General features: G+C 45.2%; 1 protein-coding gene across 2 annotated transcripts in view; it reads right to left on the reverse strand.

Moving 5' to 3' along the window:
- MGAT5 (alpha-1,6-mannosylglycoprotein 6-beta-N-acetylglucosaminyltransferase) overlaps positions 1-18702 on the reverse strand; it is a 398458-nt gene that overhangs the window by 103355 nt on the left and 276401 nt on the right. For both annotated transcript variants that reach the window (XM_027562025.1, XM_027562023.1), the window contains exon 12: positions 11620-11753. In XM_027562025.1, coding sequence (XP_027417826.1) covers positions 11620-11753 — 134 coding nt within the window. The remainder of the gene's footprint in view (positions 1-11619; positions 11754-18702) is intronic.

Raw genomic sequence — 18702 nt, forward strand, 5'->3', positions numbered from 1 at the left:
ATGTCCACTCGGGGACATGGAAGTCATCCCTGAGGGGAAGAGACATACTCCCTGCCTCTGGCAAGGGTGGTCTCACAGAGACCGTGATGGGGTCTTTTCTGATTGCCCATTCAAGGGGGATAAACCGGGAGAGATACAGGGATGCTTCCAAAGGCTCTTCTGATGGAAACCAGAACCAGGACCTGTGATCACAATGCCTACATTTTCCGGAAAAACTTTAGTAAGACTGATTTTAATTTCATTATTCAAAATATATAGGCCAATTTGACTTAAGGTAGGCTTAAATATGGGACTTCCTATGTGGCCCAGTGGTAAAGAACCCACCTGCCAATGCAGGAGACACAGGTTCAAGCCCTGGGTTGGGAAGATCCCCTAGAGTAGGAAATGGCAACCCACACCAGTATTCTTGCCTTGGAAATCCTGTGGACAGAGGAGCCTGGAGGGCTAAAGTTTGTGGGGATGCAAAAGAGTTGGACATGACTTAGCGACTAAACAACAACAGACTTGAATGTATCTGGTTTATCTCCATCTCATCTGGGAAGAAAAGTCTGGTCAAGTATTTTAAAGAACAAGATGACAAGGTTTAACCTGCTTACAAAAACATGTTCCTTTCAAGGATTTCAATACATCCTTTAATGACAAAGGTCTTTGGTGATTCATTAAAACAATATACTGCTGCTGCTGCTGCTAAGTCGCTTCAGTCGTGTCCAACTCTGTGTGACCCCATAGACGACAGCCCATCAGGCTCCGCCGTCCCTGGGATTCTCCAGGCAAGAACACTGGAGTGGGTTGCCATTTCCTTCTCCAATGCATGAAAGTGAAAAGGGAAAGTGAAGTCACTCAGTCGTGTCTGACTCTTAGCGACCCCATGGACTGGAGCTCACCAGGCTCCTCCTTCCATGGGATTTTCTAGGCAAGAGTACTGGAGTGGGGTGCCATTGCCTTCTCCGAAACAACATACTAAGAGCAGTTAAATCTTCTTATGAAATAAAATGGCAGTTCTCCAAACAACTATTTCCAATTTTGCATTAATTTAAATTAAGTCCAAATCAACGAAATTAGTGAGCTAGATGATGACACAGTTTCTAGAATGAGATTTTATCAGACTCAGAAGAGAGACTTTCAAGATTTATTTCTGGTTGTTTAAAGCAGCTGTACTCTTTCTCCCAGAGAAATCTGACTGGACATCCAAATCTATGCCACAGACAAACCGGGGCTGCTGTAGTAAGTGGGCCCGGAGGAGCTGGTCTCCGGGGCTCTGAAGGACACAGGTGAATAATCACTGATCTCATCCAGGGCTCAGCAAACTTTCTCTAGCAGCAAATATTTTAGACTTTGTGTGAGCATGTATGCTCTCTGTCATATATCCCTTTGCTTTTACTTATTATTCATTGTATTTTTTACAACTTTAAAAATGTAAAAACCATTTCTAGCTTCAGGCCAAAGGCCCACAGGTCCTGTTAACTTTGATTTAATTTTTAACAGCCTTATTGAGGTATGATTGGTGTATAATAAACTGCATTTTTTGTTTGTTTGTTTTTTTAAACTTGTACCCATGGCCAGGTGTGTTTTTTAAAAGCAATATAACAGTTTCTGGCAACATTGTAACAATGAACATTTTCCCTCCCAGATGCTTGGCTTCTGAGGCATCTTGTACAGATGTATTCAAAAAGCCTGCTCCTTCCACACGGTCATCTGTTCAAATGTTTGCCCCTCCTCCAAGGAAAAAAAGTGGCACATATTTAAAGTGTGCAATTTGTAAGTGCTGACATATGGATATAACTCGGACCCATCACCACCACCAAGACAGCAGACATGCCCACCTCTCTCACCCCTCCTCCCGGCAACCAGCCATCTGCCTTCTATCCCCATGTATCAGTTTGCCTTTTCTAGAGTTTTATATCAGAGAAGGCAATGGCACCCCACTCCAGTACTCTTGCCTGGAAAATCCCATGGACAGAGGAGCCTGGTAGGCTGCAGTCCATGGGGTCACTAAGAGTCGGACACGACTGAGCGACTTCACTTTCACTTTTCACTTTCCTGCATTGGAGAAGGAAATGGCAACCCACTCCAGTGTTCTTGCCTGGAGAATCCCAGGGACGGGGGAGCCTGGTGGGCTGCCGTCTATGGGGTCGCACAGAGTAGGACACGACTGAAGCGACTTAGCAGCAGCAGCAGGAGCAGAGTTTTATATTCAAAGACTCATATAGTATAGACTCTTTCTCATGTTTGATTCTCCCACTCAGTGTCATTATTTTAAGGTCTGCCATGTTGCTGTGTTTATCAATAATTCAATCTTCTTCATTCATGTTGTTTAGTCGCTCAGTCACGTGCGACTCTTTGCAACCCCACGGACTGTAGCCCACCAGGCTCCTCTATCCATGGGATTTCCCAGGCAAGAATACTGGAGTGGGTTGCCATTTCCTCCTTCAGGGGATCTTCCCAACCCAGGGATTGAACCCATATCTCACTGCATTGGCAGGCAGATTCTTTACCACTGAGCCACCAGGGGAGAGGGCAGGAAAAGGAAGCTGGAAGTGCTACTCAAAAAATCCCACAGATAGTCCAGCCTCTTCCCAGGCTCTCTCACTGCTAATTTCACCAGAGCTTTTGAAAAACAAAAAAAAATTTTTTTTTTGACTGTGCAGTGCAGCATGAGGGATCTTAGGTCCCTGACCAAGGATTGAACCCACATCCCCTACAGTGGAATCACAGAGTCTTAACCATTGGACCACCATAGAAGTCCCTTGAAAACCTCTTGACACCTCTCGATGGTCTGAGGAACTTGCACAGCTACCTCCATTCCTTTACCCTTAAATCCCTCCTTCCGGTGTCCCTCAGGCCAGAGACACTTGGAATCTCCCAAGTCATACATACCCTAAATTGCACAGATAAATCAATGTGAAAAGAAATCAAAAGGAGATTGATTCATTCATCCAGTAGGTACTGCGTGCCTACGGTGTGCCAGGCACTGTGCTGGGTAGAATAACATCAATAATGATTCCTGTCCCCAGACTGCTTCATTTCTTAGCAATCAAGAAGAGATTGACAGAAATGATAAGTATATGATCACAAAATGATTTACATAAAAAGTAGGGGAGAGGATGCTGTGTTTGAGATGGGGAGAGGATGCTGTGTTTGGGATGGGGAGAGGTGACATTTGGTTGAGAGCACACACATGGGACACGATGGCCCCAGGAGGTGAGGGCTGGGGGAAGCCGGGGCAGGGAGCAGCCCTGCAGAGCCTGAATCCCCATGCAAACTGGATTTCACAGGACACAACGTGCTCCAAGTTTACAATGAAGCCACTGCAGGGACTCCAGGCAAGGAGGAACACAGTCCAATTTATATTTTTAAAAAGATCACATGGGCCGCTGCTGTGTGGAGACGGGATTACAAAGGCCAGGAAGTTAGAACAGAGAAGGGAAAGGCTGTGGCACATTTCTGTCGGTAGCTGTAGGGATCTATATCCTGGATGATGAATTACATGTTCAGAAACTGCTTTTGTTCTCCCTCATTTGCACATTCGTTTTGAATGGCTGTTATTACATACAGACATTTAAAGATTATTACAGATTAAAGGCAATATCATCTCATTCTAATGCACTGCCAAGTTTTCCAGGAAATGCCTCAGAGACAGAATTTCAACTTTTAGTTGATTTATCAGAAACTTGAATATGGGGTAAACATTGAATGTGAGAAGCAACCATGGTAGTGTTACATTTTTATTGAAAAAATGGCAGTTCTGTGGGATATCTGTTTGGAAATTTCATCATTTAATAATTGAAATGTGATAATAAAACTATATTACAAGAAAAAAAAAAAATCACCCTACTCCCTGCACCCTGGGTCCTGTGGGTACTGTTCAGTGTCATTTTAGGGGAAGCTTTAAAACCACAGTCTTTTATAAAGAACAGACTCATGGTTGTTAAGGGGGAGCAGGGGTTGGGGAAGGATGGAGTAGAAGGCTGGGGTTAGCAGATGAAAGCTGTTATGTACAGGATGGACAGACAGAAAGGTCCTACTGTAGAGCACAGGGAACTATATTCAATATCCTACCTAAAACATACTGGAAAAGAATATGAAAAAGAATGTGTATTTATATATATATATACACATATATATATAATTGAATCACTTTGCTGTACAGAAGAAACTAACACTTAACTATACTTAACAAAATCAACTATACTTAATAAAAATAATAATAAAAAGAGCGCACAGTCTTTGTCAGTGAGATAAAAAGGAACTTTCCAAATTTGGATGAGACTATCTGACTTTGGTTGCTGCCAGACAGGCTAGGGCTGGGGCGTCAGGCCCCCGGGTCTGCAGCCAGAAACAATTGAACGTGCTCAAATCAGGCATATTTACTCTGCAGAACTGGCTATGAGGCTGTTGCTGACTCTGTGTGTGGTAAGCACCCAGGAGCAATGGTTTACCTGTTAATGTTTGTCCAGTGCACCAATATCACCCACGCTTCCTGGTTTCTGAATCCTGCTTGAAGCATGGACTCCCTCTGCTCAAGCTCCTAGTGCAAGTGGCAGCCAGGAGGCATGTTTCCTAGCGGGGGCTGGAACACTGACCGGGCTCTGGGTTGGTCCTGCCATGGGCCACGCCCCTTCATCTCCTTGAGCTGGTTTCTGTGCTAGAAAGCAAGCTGGTGAAGGAAGTGACAGCTGATACCTCAGATGGAGTCACCATGCACTCTCTAAATAATGGCTGTGAAAGGCCCAGTTCACATCAGTTCAGTTCAGTCACTCAGTCATGTCCAACTCTTTGCGACCCCATGAATCGCAGCACGCCAGGCCTCCCTGTCCATCACCAGCTCCCGGAGTTCACCCAAACTCATGTCCATTGAGCCGGTGATGCCATCCAGCCGTCTCATCCTCTGTTGTCCCCTTCTCCTCTTGCCCCCAATCCTTCCCGGCATCAGGGTCTTTTCCAATGAGTCAACTCTTCGCATGAGGTGGCCAAAGTATTGGAGTTTCAGTTTCAGCATCAGTCCTTCCAGTGAACACCCAGGACTGATCTCCTTTAGGATGGACTGGTTGGATCTCCTTGCAGTCCAAGGGACTCTCAAGAGTCTTCTCCAACACCACAGTTGAGAAGTGTAAACCCTGCACTAATACTAGGCCCTCTTTCAGTATAGCGTTGGGGCTTCCCTTGTGGCTCAGCTGGTAAAGAATTCGCCTGCAGTGAGGGAGACCTGGGTCTGACCCCTGGGTTGGGAAGATCCCCCAAAGAAGGGAAAGGCTACCCACTCCAGTATTCTGGCCTGGAGAATTCCATAGACTGTATAGTCCATGGGGTCTCAAAGAGTTGGACACAACCGAGCGACTTTCAGTTTCACTTATTATCATGTTAGTTATTGAATAAGTGGTAGCCTCTGCTGACTGCCTACTATCAAGAGATGTCAGGCCCAGGGCTGGGGACTCCGTCTTTACAGTAACACAGATCTTAGTAAAGTCACACTTCGTTTTCCATGGATTGCTTATCCATCAGCCTTAATTACACAGAACATAACCAAGAATCCTCAAACAGCTAAAAAGATGTGATGAGATCCATGCCAGGACTGTTGGCCAAATGTGTCCTTCAAGACAGACTCAGTTTACAAAGGACATGGTGTAGTTCAGAGGTCAACAAACTTTTCTATAAGGGGCCAGATAACAAACAGCTTAGGCTTTGATTGTCACACAGTGTCTATTGCAACTATACCACTCTGCCACTTTAGTGCAAAAGCAGCCATAGGCAATGGGCAGGTGTAGCTATGGCCTTTTTTTTTTTAATAGTTGGTTTATAGTATCTTGTTAGTTTTTGTGTATAGCAAATGATTCAGTTACAACTACATATTTTTTCTTTTTCATATTCTTTTCCATATGGGACTCACAATTTCTTTTTTTTCTAATTTCTTTCTCTTTTTTCTTCGCACATCACCAGGAATGCGGGATCCTAGCTTCCTGAGCAGAGATCAAACCTGTGTCCCCTGTGCTGGAAGGGCAGAGCCCCAACCAGAACGAGCTATGCTCTAGTAAAATTTCATTTACAAAAACAGAATTGGCTCAAGGGCCAGAGTTTGCCAACAGAGTTTAAAAACTGGAATCTGAATATCTGAGAGCAGGTTTGTAAATGCAGTTCCTTAAAAGTCCTACCCTGAACCCCAGCTCCTCCACAACCTCACATTGCCATCAGTTCTCATTATGTTTCCGATCTGACCCCAATAATTATGTTAATAATAGCAAACATTTAGACTTACACTGTGCCAGGCCCTTTTCTAAGCACTTTACATACCTTACCCAAATTAAATCAATGAAGAAACCCTATTGTCGTCATTCCCATGAAAAACGAAGCCAAGTCAAGTTAAGCAACTTACCTTGGGGTGTAGAGGCAGGATTTGAACCCTGCCGTCTGGCTCCACATCAGTGTTCTTGACCACTATGCCCTACTGCCTGGCAGGTACCAACTGTACATGTCAGGATGACAGATGACTAGGCAGGTACTGGGCTTTCTACCTCCTCGGAGAGTCCACTGTTGACCATGGGCTTGCCCCACTCGAAGGGGTCAGGCACCAGAGACTGGCAGGAGCAACACTTTGCCATTGTGCTTACTGGGAAGTAAGACTGGGGGGCTGGTGGAATGAGTAACTAGCATGGGTAAAAAGTAACATGAGAGCTGGCAGCCTGACAGGAGGAGCAGGAAGGCCAAAGTAAAGAGGAAAAAGGAATTATTTATTCACGGACTGGCCAACTACTCAGGGCCAAGCACTCTCCACAACCCGAAACATCCCAAGGCCTTGTGCTTTGATCAACCTCACCTGGGTATCACCGAGGGGTTTGTGTGAAATGCAGGATCTCGGCCCTGCCCCAGAAGGTCTGAATCAGAGTGAGCATCTACTACAAGGTCTCATGTGGTTCCCTTGCACTCAAGGCTGAGAAGCCCTGCCCTACACGGCAGTTGTTACCGCTCCCATTTCCCGGGTCACGCACCTAAGGCTCGAAGAGGTTAATTACTTCCCACACTGGTGAACTGCAGGCTTATGTCTGAACTCCAGCTTGTTGTTTAGGGGCTATGCCTATTTCTTGGAGGGGCTCAAAGCAAGTTCTTCAAGACATTTACTTCAGCAGCAAATGTGTATCAAGAAGTAATACAAATATCATGGTATGTAACATGTTGACCTACCATCAATAGAAAAATTGATGTGGATCAATAGATGCAATTGTGCTCAGGATGAATTGTTAAGAAACATGAAAATGAAAAATTCAGTTAAGCAAGTTTCAATGACTTAATTTCTACAATTTTCAAAATCTCTTACTTTTAAGAAACTACCTTAGTTTTTACTCCCTGATGACTTAAGGTAACAGGAAGCTGAAGGACTCTGAATTCAGAAACACAGGACAGATGTCCCTCTTTCTAGGCACAAGTATTAGCTGATGACAATGACCAGACTGCCCCATAGATAGATGAGGACAATCTAAATCTGTGGGTTCTTGGGCTAAGAAACAGGTTTGTACTTGGGATCAGGCTTTTGCAATCTCATGTGATGCTAAGGGTCTTGAGTAATGATGCTTTCTAAGTGGGCGTCTTTGGGATTCTGGACTCAGGACAGCCAGGTCCTCTCTCTCCCAGTCACCTCTCCACTATGTATTATAACATCAGGAGAGGACCAAAGGGTAACTCCACCATGAATTAGGGAAGAGCTGAAGAGTTAGCCCACTCCTCCTTTGCCTGTATTTTTAACAACAAGGAACAGAAACAACCCAGAATACTACAAGGGAACACAATGAGATAGAGATGTATGATCCAGAAAAAGAAAGCTTCCAGGACTTCCTTCGTGGCCCGGTAGGTAAGAATCTGCCTGCCAATGCTGGGGACACAGGTTCGATCCCTGGCCAAGGAAGATTCCACTTGCCAAGGGGCAATTAAGCCCATGTTCCACAACTACTGAGCCTGCACTCTAAAGTTCGAGAGCCGCAACTACTGGATCATTGCATCTACAGCCTGTGCTCTGCAATGAGAAGCCACTACAGTGAGAAGTCCGTGCACCACAACTAGAGAGCAGCCCCTGTTTGCCGCAACCAGAGAAATGCCCACATACAGCGGCAAAGACCCAGCACAACCAATAAATAAATAAATGAAATTTAAAACTGCACACGCTCAAGCACACACACACACAAAGAAAGCTTCCAGGAACTCTAGCAGCTACTTTCTCTTTGTCTCCAGGCTGCATGGGTGGTGTCTTCCTGTCTGCCTTCCTACCTGCCCCCAGCCCCCCCACCCTTCACCCCCAACCCCTGCCAAGGCACCCCACGGCTCTCACAGTGGGACCTCTCCCCCACTGTGGTTCTGCCCCCGTCATCCTCTCGACAGCACCCTCTCCCTTTCTAAACTGGTCCTGCTTCCTCCTCGCTGGCCTCCTGGAAGGCTTCTGCCTTGGCCTCATCACAACACTGGACACATTCTTTCAATTTCTGTCCCCATGGCTCACTGCCCCTCTAATTTCCAACGTCAAGTGAAGAATCCCATGGATCCAGTGTGGCTTTCTGAGCCAGAGTCAGGGCAGCCCACTACTGAAGAGCCTTGGGGCTGCCTCAGGCCAGAGGACAATTCCCTGGGCCAATCATCCCAGGGTGGAGGGCTGATGGGGTAGCATTCCCTAATCACATGCCTCGGAAGGTGGGGAGTATGTGGAGTAGGAGTAATAGCCTCGCAGCTATCTTCAGAGTTTCAGTGAGTCTAGAATCTCAGGGTGAGCAAGGACCTCCTGAGTCATCGGGTCCAAACCAGTGCCTGCCCACAAGCACTCACTGCAGTCCCCAACTGCCCAGGATTGGCGGCGTCACTTCCCTTCTCAGCAATGCTGGGTGGGAGGAGAGAAAGGGACAAGGGATGGGAAAAAAATTCACTGACCTTCCTGCTGAAGTCAGTGTTGAACACGACTCTGGAAACATGACTGTAATAACACTGCACTTAAAGGGTGTGTCTGATTTCTATGAACATCCACTAGGCACTACAGGATGGGGAAGATTTGAAAGAGGAAGCTAAGTTCTCATATACTGTGCTGTGTTCAAAAGCCTGAGAGGATATCCTGAATTTATGTGAAAACTTTAGGGTATTTTTCATCTTTTGGCGCCTTTCGCCTCAAAGAATGTTGGGTAGTTATAATGCATTAAAATGGAAACAATGTCCCAGATTTTTGGCACTCAAATTCTAAAGTAGACACACTGCTACTCCATCTTTTGTAATACTTCCAGCACATGGGAGGTCAGGTACCCTGTGGAGTTTTGGAGGAATTTCCAAATCACACCCCAAATCTCTTGGCCAACATGGGTAGTAGTTTAGGATTCTGTTTGGCATCACGGAAATCATCCTTTTAGTGGCAGTATTACTTTGTCCAAGGTGGCTGAAAAGCTTTCAGAACCAATTGACTGTTTTGTTTTTCTAGGGCTAGATGGCTCAGTCATGTTTGACTCTTTGCGACCCCACAGATTGTAGCTCGCCAGGCTCCTCTGTCCATGGGATTCTCTGGGCAAGAATACTGGATACTGGAGGGGGCTGCCATGCCTTTCTCCAGGGGAATCTTCCCACCCAGAGATTGAACCCGTGTCTCCTGAGTCTCCTGCATTGGCAGTTGAATTTTTTTTTTTAACCACTGAGTCACATGGGGTCGCTAAGAGTCGGACATGACTGAGCGATTTCACTTTGACTTTTCACTTTCATGCATTGGAGAAGGAAATGGCAACCCACTCCAGTGTTCTTGCCGGGAGAATCCCAGGGATGGGGGAGCCTGGTGGGCTGCTGTCTATGGGGTCGCACAGAGTCGGACACGACTGAAGCGACTTAGCAGCAGCAGCAGCAGCTGGGAAGACCCTTGTGAAACTGAAAAAGCTGCCAGAAGCACCTAGGAGGAAGCACTGGGGTCCAAAACCAATGTAGTTTCAAGTCCACGTGGACATACACACGACCTGTTTTTTGAGCAGGTACAGGAGGGGGAAGGGAGTTACTTTTTTTTTTTAAGAGCTCAAGTCTTACTAAAAGCAGCTTTGAAAGTCTTAAAACTAATACTACGATCCACTTATTTTACAATGAAGCAGAGAATGACAACATCCAATGTGCACTTTTAAACCCAAGTTCACCTGAATGGCAGCTGAAAAATGCCCGATTCAGAAGGGGCTGATTTTGACACAAAGGAAACAAAGATGTATACGTTCAGGGGAACACCTTAAGTAACCACTTACAATCTCAGCTGATTTTATTTTACTTGAGAGGAGAACACATGGAATAATATATTAGAAAATAAATCTTGTTAACCAGCCCTAGTTTCTCAACCTCGGCACTACTGACATTTTGTGCCAGGTAATTCTTTGCTGTGGGGCTGTTCTGTGCACTCTTGGGTGGTTCAGCAGCATCCCTGACCTCTACCCAGTAGACGCCAGGGGTCCCTACCCTCTGCCAAGACAACCAAAATTGTTCCTAGACATTGCCCGATGTCCCCACCGGAGAACCACTGTACTAAACCAAAGCAGGATTCTAGCTGTTTACAGCAAAGGCAGTTATCTGGAAATAAATTAGCTTCTCTGGAAATAGGCTGATGTGTTGTCCCTTCCACACAGTTAGCACTTAGAACTGAAGAGGGGGTGGTAGTGCTTTCCCTTTTCTGAACACGAGGTCAGATAACCAAGAGCAAGTGAATCTTCTTTGCATACATCACGTGTGCTCCCTCAGCGGTCAGACTTCCAGCTTCCTGAGTAAGGGAGACATGGGACCAGGAGACCACAGTCCCTGATCATTCCAGAAAGCGAATAACTTTTATGTTTAGGAAGACACATATTTGCCAAGTCCTGGAGACTGTTCTGTCTTGTACAAACATATCTTCCAAAAAAACTCGCAACATCTACATGCTAAGAAAGACTTTCCTTTGCATGCCATGTGGACAGGTCACACCCCCAATCCATTTCTTTTTTTTTATCGTATCTTTTTCAGATGGGACCTGGAAATCACCCAGGAGAACCAAGGGGCCCCCAAGGGCCCAACAATCCAATGTTCTTGGAAAACTTGGCTAAGCCTGTGGCCAAGAATGCTGCTTCAACCAAGATGTCCTCAAGTAAACTGTCTGCCGTCAGCCCAGGCAGGTATCTCCCTTCCCTGGTTAGTTGACTACTGACCACACTAGTGACCAAAGCCAAGAGGATGTGAGGGCCAACGCCCTCCCCAGGCAAAGGGAGCTGCCTCCCCTTACGAACCATTTCACAGAAGGCACAGGAAATGAGTCACTTGGCAAAGGGTCTCCCTGTGCAATGCCTTGCTCCAGAAATGCACGCAGCCTCTGAGGGGCCCGGGCTTCCAGGAGCAAGCCTAGGATGGGAGAGGAGCCGACACATGTCACTTTCAACATGCAAAGGATGAGGGGCCCTGTGGGGCAGCCACCGTACAGATGAGCAGGTATAGCTTTGATCAGACACCCAAATACCCATCGGTCCAAATCCCTGCATGCTCTTGTTTATTTCTAAGCAGACCCTGTTAAGCTGTGGGCACTTGGCTTGATTACTCCCTGGATCAAAGCTGAATTAAATTACACGGCAAGTTTCTTTTGAGAGCGAGAGGCACGCACACAGGCCGACTCACTTTCCAGAAGCTGTCCACTTTGCCGTACACGAGTGACTGGTTCTGCCTCTTGATTTCGTTGATGTGGTGGACGTCGCTGGAGTTCAAGTGCTGCTCGACCACAAAGCCCAGGAAGCTGTTGTCTGGAGTGTGAGCTGGTGTGGAGAGGACGGGACATGGCAGTTAAAATTCAATCAGCAGGAACAAACACCAACCATTACCAATTTGACTCAAGCTGTCGCGAGCATAATTAAATGTTTTCATGTTACCTCGTTCTTTCTTTACCTGGGAAGGGGTTCAAGGGAGTGGCCTGCTCCCACCCAGCCCCAACTCCACCTTCACAGAGAACTAATTCTCTCCAGGATGGATTAACCCAAGCCCAACCCTGCTTTTCTCAGTGGAAAGTCCATCTGTTTAAAAACCATTCAGCTGCAAACTCCCCCCCATCCTGTCTCCTCAGCACAAAGACACTGGCTCCCGACAGAAATGCCCTCATCCAGGTTATACCAACTAGTGGCTGGAAACCTGGAGGGAGCGGGGCTGAGTCCACGATCCTCAACAAGGTCAGCAGACCCTGCACGCTCTCCTTCAACTCCAGGTGTACTCACTGTCCAGTGAACCAGGCAACATCACCCTCACTCTGCACCGCCTCTAAGAATCATTCACTAATGAAAGATGTAATTCTGAATGGATGGATGGAACGAAGACAGAATAAAAGGTGAAGCTCACCGGGCTGTGAACCACTTCTGAAAAGCCAACCAACCTAAGAAAGCATGTCTAGTCTCCAAGATAGACAACTCTGAAAGAGAAAAGGCATGTTCCTCTGGATCATTCATAATTTGAATTCTACAACTTCTCTATTTTTTTTTCATTTATTTATTCTTTTCTTTTTTGGGCCACACCACGTGTGGGATAATCTTAGTTCCCCAACCAGGTATCAAACCCTGCATTGGAAGTGCAGAGTCTTAACCACTGGACTGCTAAAGAAGTCCCTAAAACTTCTCTGTTTTAACACCTGACAAAGAGAGAAAGCAAGCCCATACCCTTCACAAACATTTATCTCTCATGTCCATAATTTTAAAAAGGAATTTCACCAGAAGGCAACCATCAGAAAACAGTCTCTCTCGAGGAAACAGAGACCCTTCTCTCCTCTCCAAACATCTGGCCACAGAACCCTGCAGAAGATGACAACCCAGCAGAGGCCCCACCACAGGAAAAGCAACTGCTTGGCTTGACTTTGACCTGAACATAACTAAAAATAACTTAAATGGAGAGAGACTGAATATTTAATAAAATCTACACAGCGACGCTCCCACCCTATTTGGTCACAGGTGGGTGGCTGACAACCCACAACCGGAGGCGGAAGTTGCTTCCCGTGTCTTGCTTTGGTTTTCCCAGGAGTTTCCCAGGCAGGAAGAGGGCACAGAAGCCCTTTAAGATGCTCCAGGGACCTGAAGGCCCGGGTACCCCTCAGGCACCCGCAAGAAGATGAACGAGGGAGCTGGGCAGAGAGCCCTGAGCCGTGGACGTGAAGAAGCTGCATAAATACTTGTGATCACCAGCCTGTCTCCTAGGCTGCTGCTTAATGGGGGTGACAGAATGAGGAGATAATAGGGTTGTGACTGGGGAGTTGTGTGCGGTCTGGCCAATCTGTTATTTCATTTCTGCGTTTTTGAACAAGTGCCCAGAGGCAATGGCAATGGCTGCAGTTGGCTGGAAAGTAAATTACTGAATAAATTCTACTGCCAACAAGAGGCAATGGTCGCTTTTTTATTTCTCCCCCTTTTGGAAGAGCTGGCGAGGAGGGGGTTTGATGGGGTTTAGGGGAGGGGCAGAGAGCCTGTGTGCATTTGAAATGTTGATAAGGCACTTTAAAAAAAAATCTCTTTCTAAAACTTTTGATTCTTAGTAGAAATTCTGAAATAGAATCTGATGCTTTAAACTTTGAAATTGTGGTTTTGTCTTCAGAAAATTTATGTGGTGACTAAGCTCCATGCTTTAGATATTTGTTTCTGCAGTTCCATTATCTAATTTCTAGGTGGGCCTGTTTTAAAAAATAAAATAATCTAGCATCTAAAACACTTAACAGGTTAGAAAAATAGATCAGGTACTAAGGTGCTTTCAAAAAGAAAATGATCATCAAGACCCAAGAAGGAAAAAAAAAATTGTTTGTTTATATTTCTGTGTCAAAGATTCCCCATAGCTTAAACAATAAGAGGGAGGGGAAGTAAACAACCTACTCAAAAAAACTTGTGGGGAATGGTGGGCCTTTACTATTTTATGACTGGCCATTTGGTATTAAACTAACTTGGACACTGTATGAAGAAATAATTACACACACAAGTTCTCCTCTGAAGTTTTCATCCACACACCTTACTTCAACTCTTCTCTTGTCCCCACTATAAACTTGGGGACTGACAATCTGCAGGATCCATTTAAGCAGCTCAGGTGAGACTTAAGGAGAAATAGGGTAGCACTTACAAACACACTGCCACACTTCACGAGCGCCAGGCAGATTGGCCATGTCTCTTTCCAGGCCACAGTGGACCTGTCCCGGGACACTGAGAGTCTGCAACATGAGCAGATGCTCGCCTGAGATTTGCCCGGCAGGGGACTTGGAAGTAACCACAGAGCAGGTGTGCCTGGCCTCCAAGGAGCTGGGTGTCTGCCTGGTGACAAGCCCTTCAAGAGACTCCATCTGACACAAGCCTCCTTCCTGAAGCCGAGTATAGTAAACCACAAGCCACAAGAGCAGGCTGATGGATCTGCAAGGACCTTTCTGTGGAGACCTACCCTCAGGCCAAGCTTTGTTTTTTTGCTTTGCTTTCAGAAGGGAATACAAACTTCAGCTGTGTTGGGAGGGGTTCAAAGGGAGGGTATTTACATTTCAAGGTAAATCAAAGAAATCCCATCATAAATGAGACACAGGAAATCCTGTACTTTTGGAAATCACTCCATTCTAGGAGGTAAACAAATGAGATTTAAAAAAAATAGCTGACAATCTGAGCGCTTTATAGTGATCATTTCATTATATCTTCACAAAAACCTTATAACCTATTTGTACAGATGAGAAAACAGAGAGAGAGTCACTTAAACTATCCAAGTTCACATGCCAGGAAATGGCAACATTGGGATTCAGAGTCAGACCAGCTGTTCCCAGAATCCAGCCTCCTTAAAGCACTTTAATACACCGCTTCAGACACCAAGTATCTTATTTTCCGGACTCTGTGAACCGTAATGGTAAACATGCTTTATAGGAAAATAATCTTATAAGGCAGACCAGGATATACCTGAAAGAACAATAAAGTATAAATATATATATGGAGTCTTCAGAATTGATGCTTTCTAATTGTGGTGCTGGAGAAGACTCTTGACAGTCCCTTGGACAGCAAGGAGATCAAACCAGTCCATCCTAAAGGAAATCAGTCCTGAATATTCATTGGAAGGACTGATGCTGAAGCTGAAACTCCAGTACTTTGGCAACCTGATGCAAAGAGCTGACTCCCTAGAAAAGACCCTGATGATGGGAAAGATTGAGGGCAGGAGGAGAAGGGAGTGACAGAGGATGAGATGGTTGGATGGCATCACTGACTCCATGGACATGAGCTTGAGCAAATTCTAGGAGAAAGCAAAGGACAGGGAAGCCTGGTGTGCTGCAGTCCATGGGGTTATAAAGAGTCAGACATGATGCAGCAACTGAACAACAACAATATGGAGTCTTTCCTCAGTTTCTTGAGCAACTTACGTTATATGCATATGGAACCGAGCTGATTTTTTCTATGCAGCAACTGGATGGGACATTGTTTCTGAGCTGACTCCCGCAATGATTTTTTTAAAGAATTACTGTTAGTTTGAAAAGTGAAAGTGTCAGTCGCTCAGTCATATCCAACTCTTTGTGACCCCATGGACTGTAGCCCACGAGGTTCCTCTGTCCATGGGATTCTCCAGGTAAGAATACTGGAGTGGGTTGCCATTCCCTTCTCCAGGGGATGTTCCTGACTTGACACACATTTTAGAGGACTCTTTCTGCGAACCAATTTTATGTGCTAGGTATTGAGGAATTAAAACATAAAGATGAGTTTCTGCCCTCATGAGGCTTACCAACTACTTAATAAAAGAGGGATAGATACACCGTATTCACCAGGCAGTTATAAAGGCCTCTTTGGAAATGTAATTCACAATTTTTATCAAGTCAAACTAAGCCTTGTTTCAATGGCATAAATTCTCCCAGGTCTGATTTTTCAAACAGTCAGTTCTAAACATCTCTAAGAAGTACAAAATTCATTCTAACAGATGTCTGCCAGCCTCCAACTGCAGCTGGCCCTGCAGCTTTGGGGACCCCCACGCCACCTGGTCACCAAGGGCAGAAATTGCAGGGCCAGCTGGCCTCCCCCTGCAGCCCCACAGCCAGTCAGTCACCAAGTCCAGGGGATGTCAGCTTCTGAAAACCCATCATCTCCTTGTCTCCTCTTCACCTACTTAGTTATGACCTCATCAAGTCCTGTCAAAACTTCGATAAGTTTTTCTTTTCTTTAAATAGAAACATAGTCTCAGTGTATGACTTTTCTCAGACAAGAGAGAATGATAGAAGGAAAGAAAGATGTCACCCATCAATTTTACCACCTAGAAATAACTACTATTAAGCTCCTTTTTTTCTAGACTCATGGAGCCTTTTTAATCCTCAAACCAAAATTGGATCTTACTGTGCCTACTCTTTTGTGAATTTCTCTTCTCACTTACACAATGTGTCATGGGCATCTTTCTAGGGGTGACAACCACAGCCTATCACAGCTTGTTAAAGCAGCACAGGGCTTCAGCCCCTGGACTCTCCCCATTAGATGCAATGTGCCATGGGCATCTTTCTAGGAGTGACAACCACAGCCCATCACAAGCAGCATAGGACTTCAGCCCCTGGACTCTCTCCATTAGATGCAATGCCCCTAGTTCTGGTCTGCCAGCATCGCTATGTGGAACTAACTGCCCTTCCCAACCAGCCATGCAATTATGTTCCATTCAGATAGCCTGAACTGGTGCCAGTCCTGATCCCTTGTCTCCCCAGCTCCCCATGCCTCCAAGGATGGGCACTTGACCAAGAGGACTCTACCTGACCATGGCTCAGTTGAAAGACGGGTTTATAACCCAAGTTCCATCTGTCACGGTTGCTCCATGATGAGTGGCAGCTACTTTTGGGGTCAAGATCTTTCTGCTACAGTCACTGAGCTGGTAGGGCAGACATCCTGAACTGTAAATGCCATCCCTGTGTCTGTGAGAGGACAGCCTGCCTGAGAATAACGCCAAGACAGAGAAATGCTAAGGCGAGATAGGTAAAGACTGAAGAGATCCTCCAAGCCTGAATCCAGCTCTGCCTAAAGCCAGTTTCCTCCCATCAGGAAGCTTCTACAAGTCTCCTATCCTTATCCATCAGAGAGCAGACAGAACAAAAACCACAATCAGAGAAAACTAATCAAACTGATCACGTGGATCACAGCCTTGTCTAAATCAATGAAACTATGAGTCATGCCATGTAGGGCCACCCAAGTGGGATGAATCATGGTGGAGAGTTCTGACAAAATGTGGTCCACTCAAGAAAGGAATGGGAAACCACTTCAGTTTTCTTGCCTTGAGAACCCCATGAACAGTATGAAAAGGCAAAAAGATATGACACCGAAAGATGAACTCCCCAGGTCAGCAGGTGCCCAATATGCTACTGAAGAAGAGGTTGAGCCAAAGCAAAAACAACGCCCAGCTGTGGATGTGACTGATGATGGAAGTAAAGTCTGATGCTGTAAAGAACAATATTGCACAGGAACTTGGAATGTTAGGTCCATGAATCAAGGCAAATTGGAAGTGGTCAAACAGATGATGGCAAGAGTGAACATCGACATTTTAGTATTCAGTGAACTAAAATGGATCAGAATGGGCAAATTTAATTCAGAGTATTATTACATTTACTACTGTGGGCAAGAATCCCTTAGAAGAAATGGAGTAGCCATCATAGTCAACAAGAGAGTCTGAAATGCAGTACTTTGGTGCAGTCTCAAAACCGACAGAATGATCTCTGTTCATCTCCATGGCAAACCTTTCAATATCACAGTAATCCAAGTTTACGCTCCAACCACTAATGCCAAAGAAGCTGAAGTTGCATGGTTCTATGAAGACCTACAAGACCTTCTAGAACTAACACTAAAAACACACACACAAAAAATCCTTTTCATTAAAGGGGACTGGAATGCAAAAGTAGGAAGTCAATAGATACCTGGAGTAATAGGCAAGCTTGGCCTTGGGAGTACTAAAGGAAGCAGGGCAAAGGCTAACAGAGTTTTGCCAGGAGAATTCACTGGTCATAACAACCAGTTATGTTGTGTTCCAACAACACAAGAGACAACTCTACACATGGACATCACCAGATGGTCAATACCAAAATCAGATTGATTATATTTTTGCAACTGAAGATGGAGAAACTCTATACAGTCAGCAAAAACAAGACTGGGAGCTGACTGTAATTCAGATCATGAACTCCTTACTGGCAAATTCAGACTTAAATTGAAGACAGTAGGGAAAACCACTAGGCCATTCAGGTATGACCTAAATCAAATCTCTTACAATTATACAGTGGAAGTGACAAATAGATTCGAGAGATTAGATCTGATAGACAGAATGCCTGAAGAACTATGGAGGGAGGTTTGTTAACACTGTATTGGAGGCAGTGATTCTAACTACCCCCAAGAAAAAGAAATGCAAAAAGGCAAAGTGGTTGTCTAAGGAGGACTTACAAACAGCTGAGAAAAGAAGACAAGAGAAAGGCAAAGGAGAAAAGCAAAGATATATCCATCTGAAAGCAGAGTTCCAAAGAAGAGCAAGGAGAAATAAGAAAGCCTTCCTCAGTGATCAATGCAAAGAAATAGAGGAAAACAACAGAATGGAAAAGTCTAGAGATCCCTTTAAGGAAATCAGAGACACCAAGGGAACATTTCATGCAAAGACAGGCACAATACAGGACAGAAATGGTATGGACCTAACTGAAGCAGAAGATATTAAGAAGAGGTGGCAAGAATACACAGAAGAACTGTACAAAAAGATCTTCATGACCGAGATAACCAAGAT

Source organism: Bos indicus x Bos taurus, chromosome 2 (assembly GCF_003369695.1).
Source record: "Bos indicus x Bos taurus breed Angus x Brahman F1 hybrid chromosome 2, Bos_hybrid_MaternalHap_v2.0, whole genome shotgun sequence".
NCBI classification, from domain to species: Eukaryota; Metazoa; Chordata; class Mammalia; order Artiodactyla; family Bovidae; genus Bos; species Bos indicus x Bos taurus.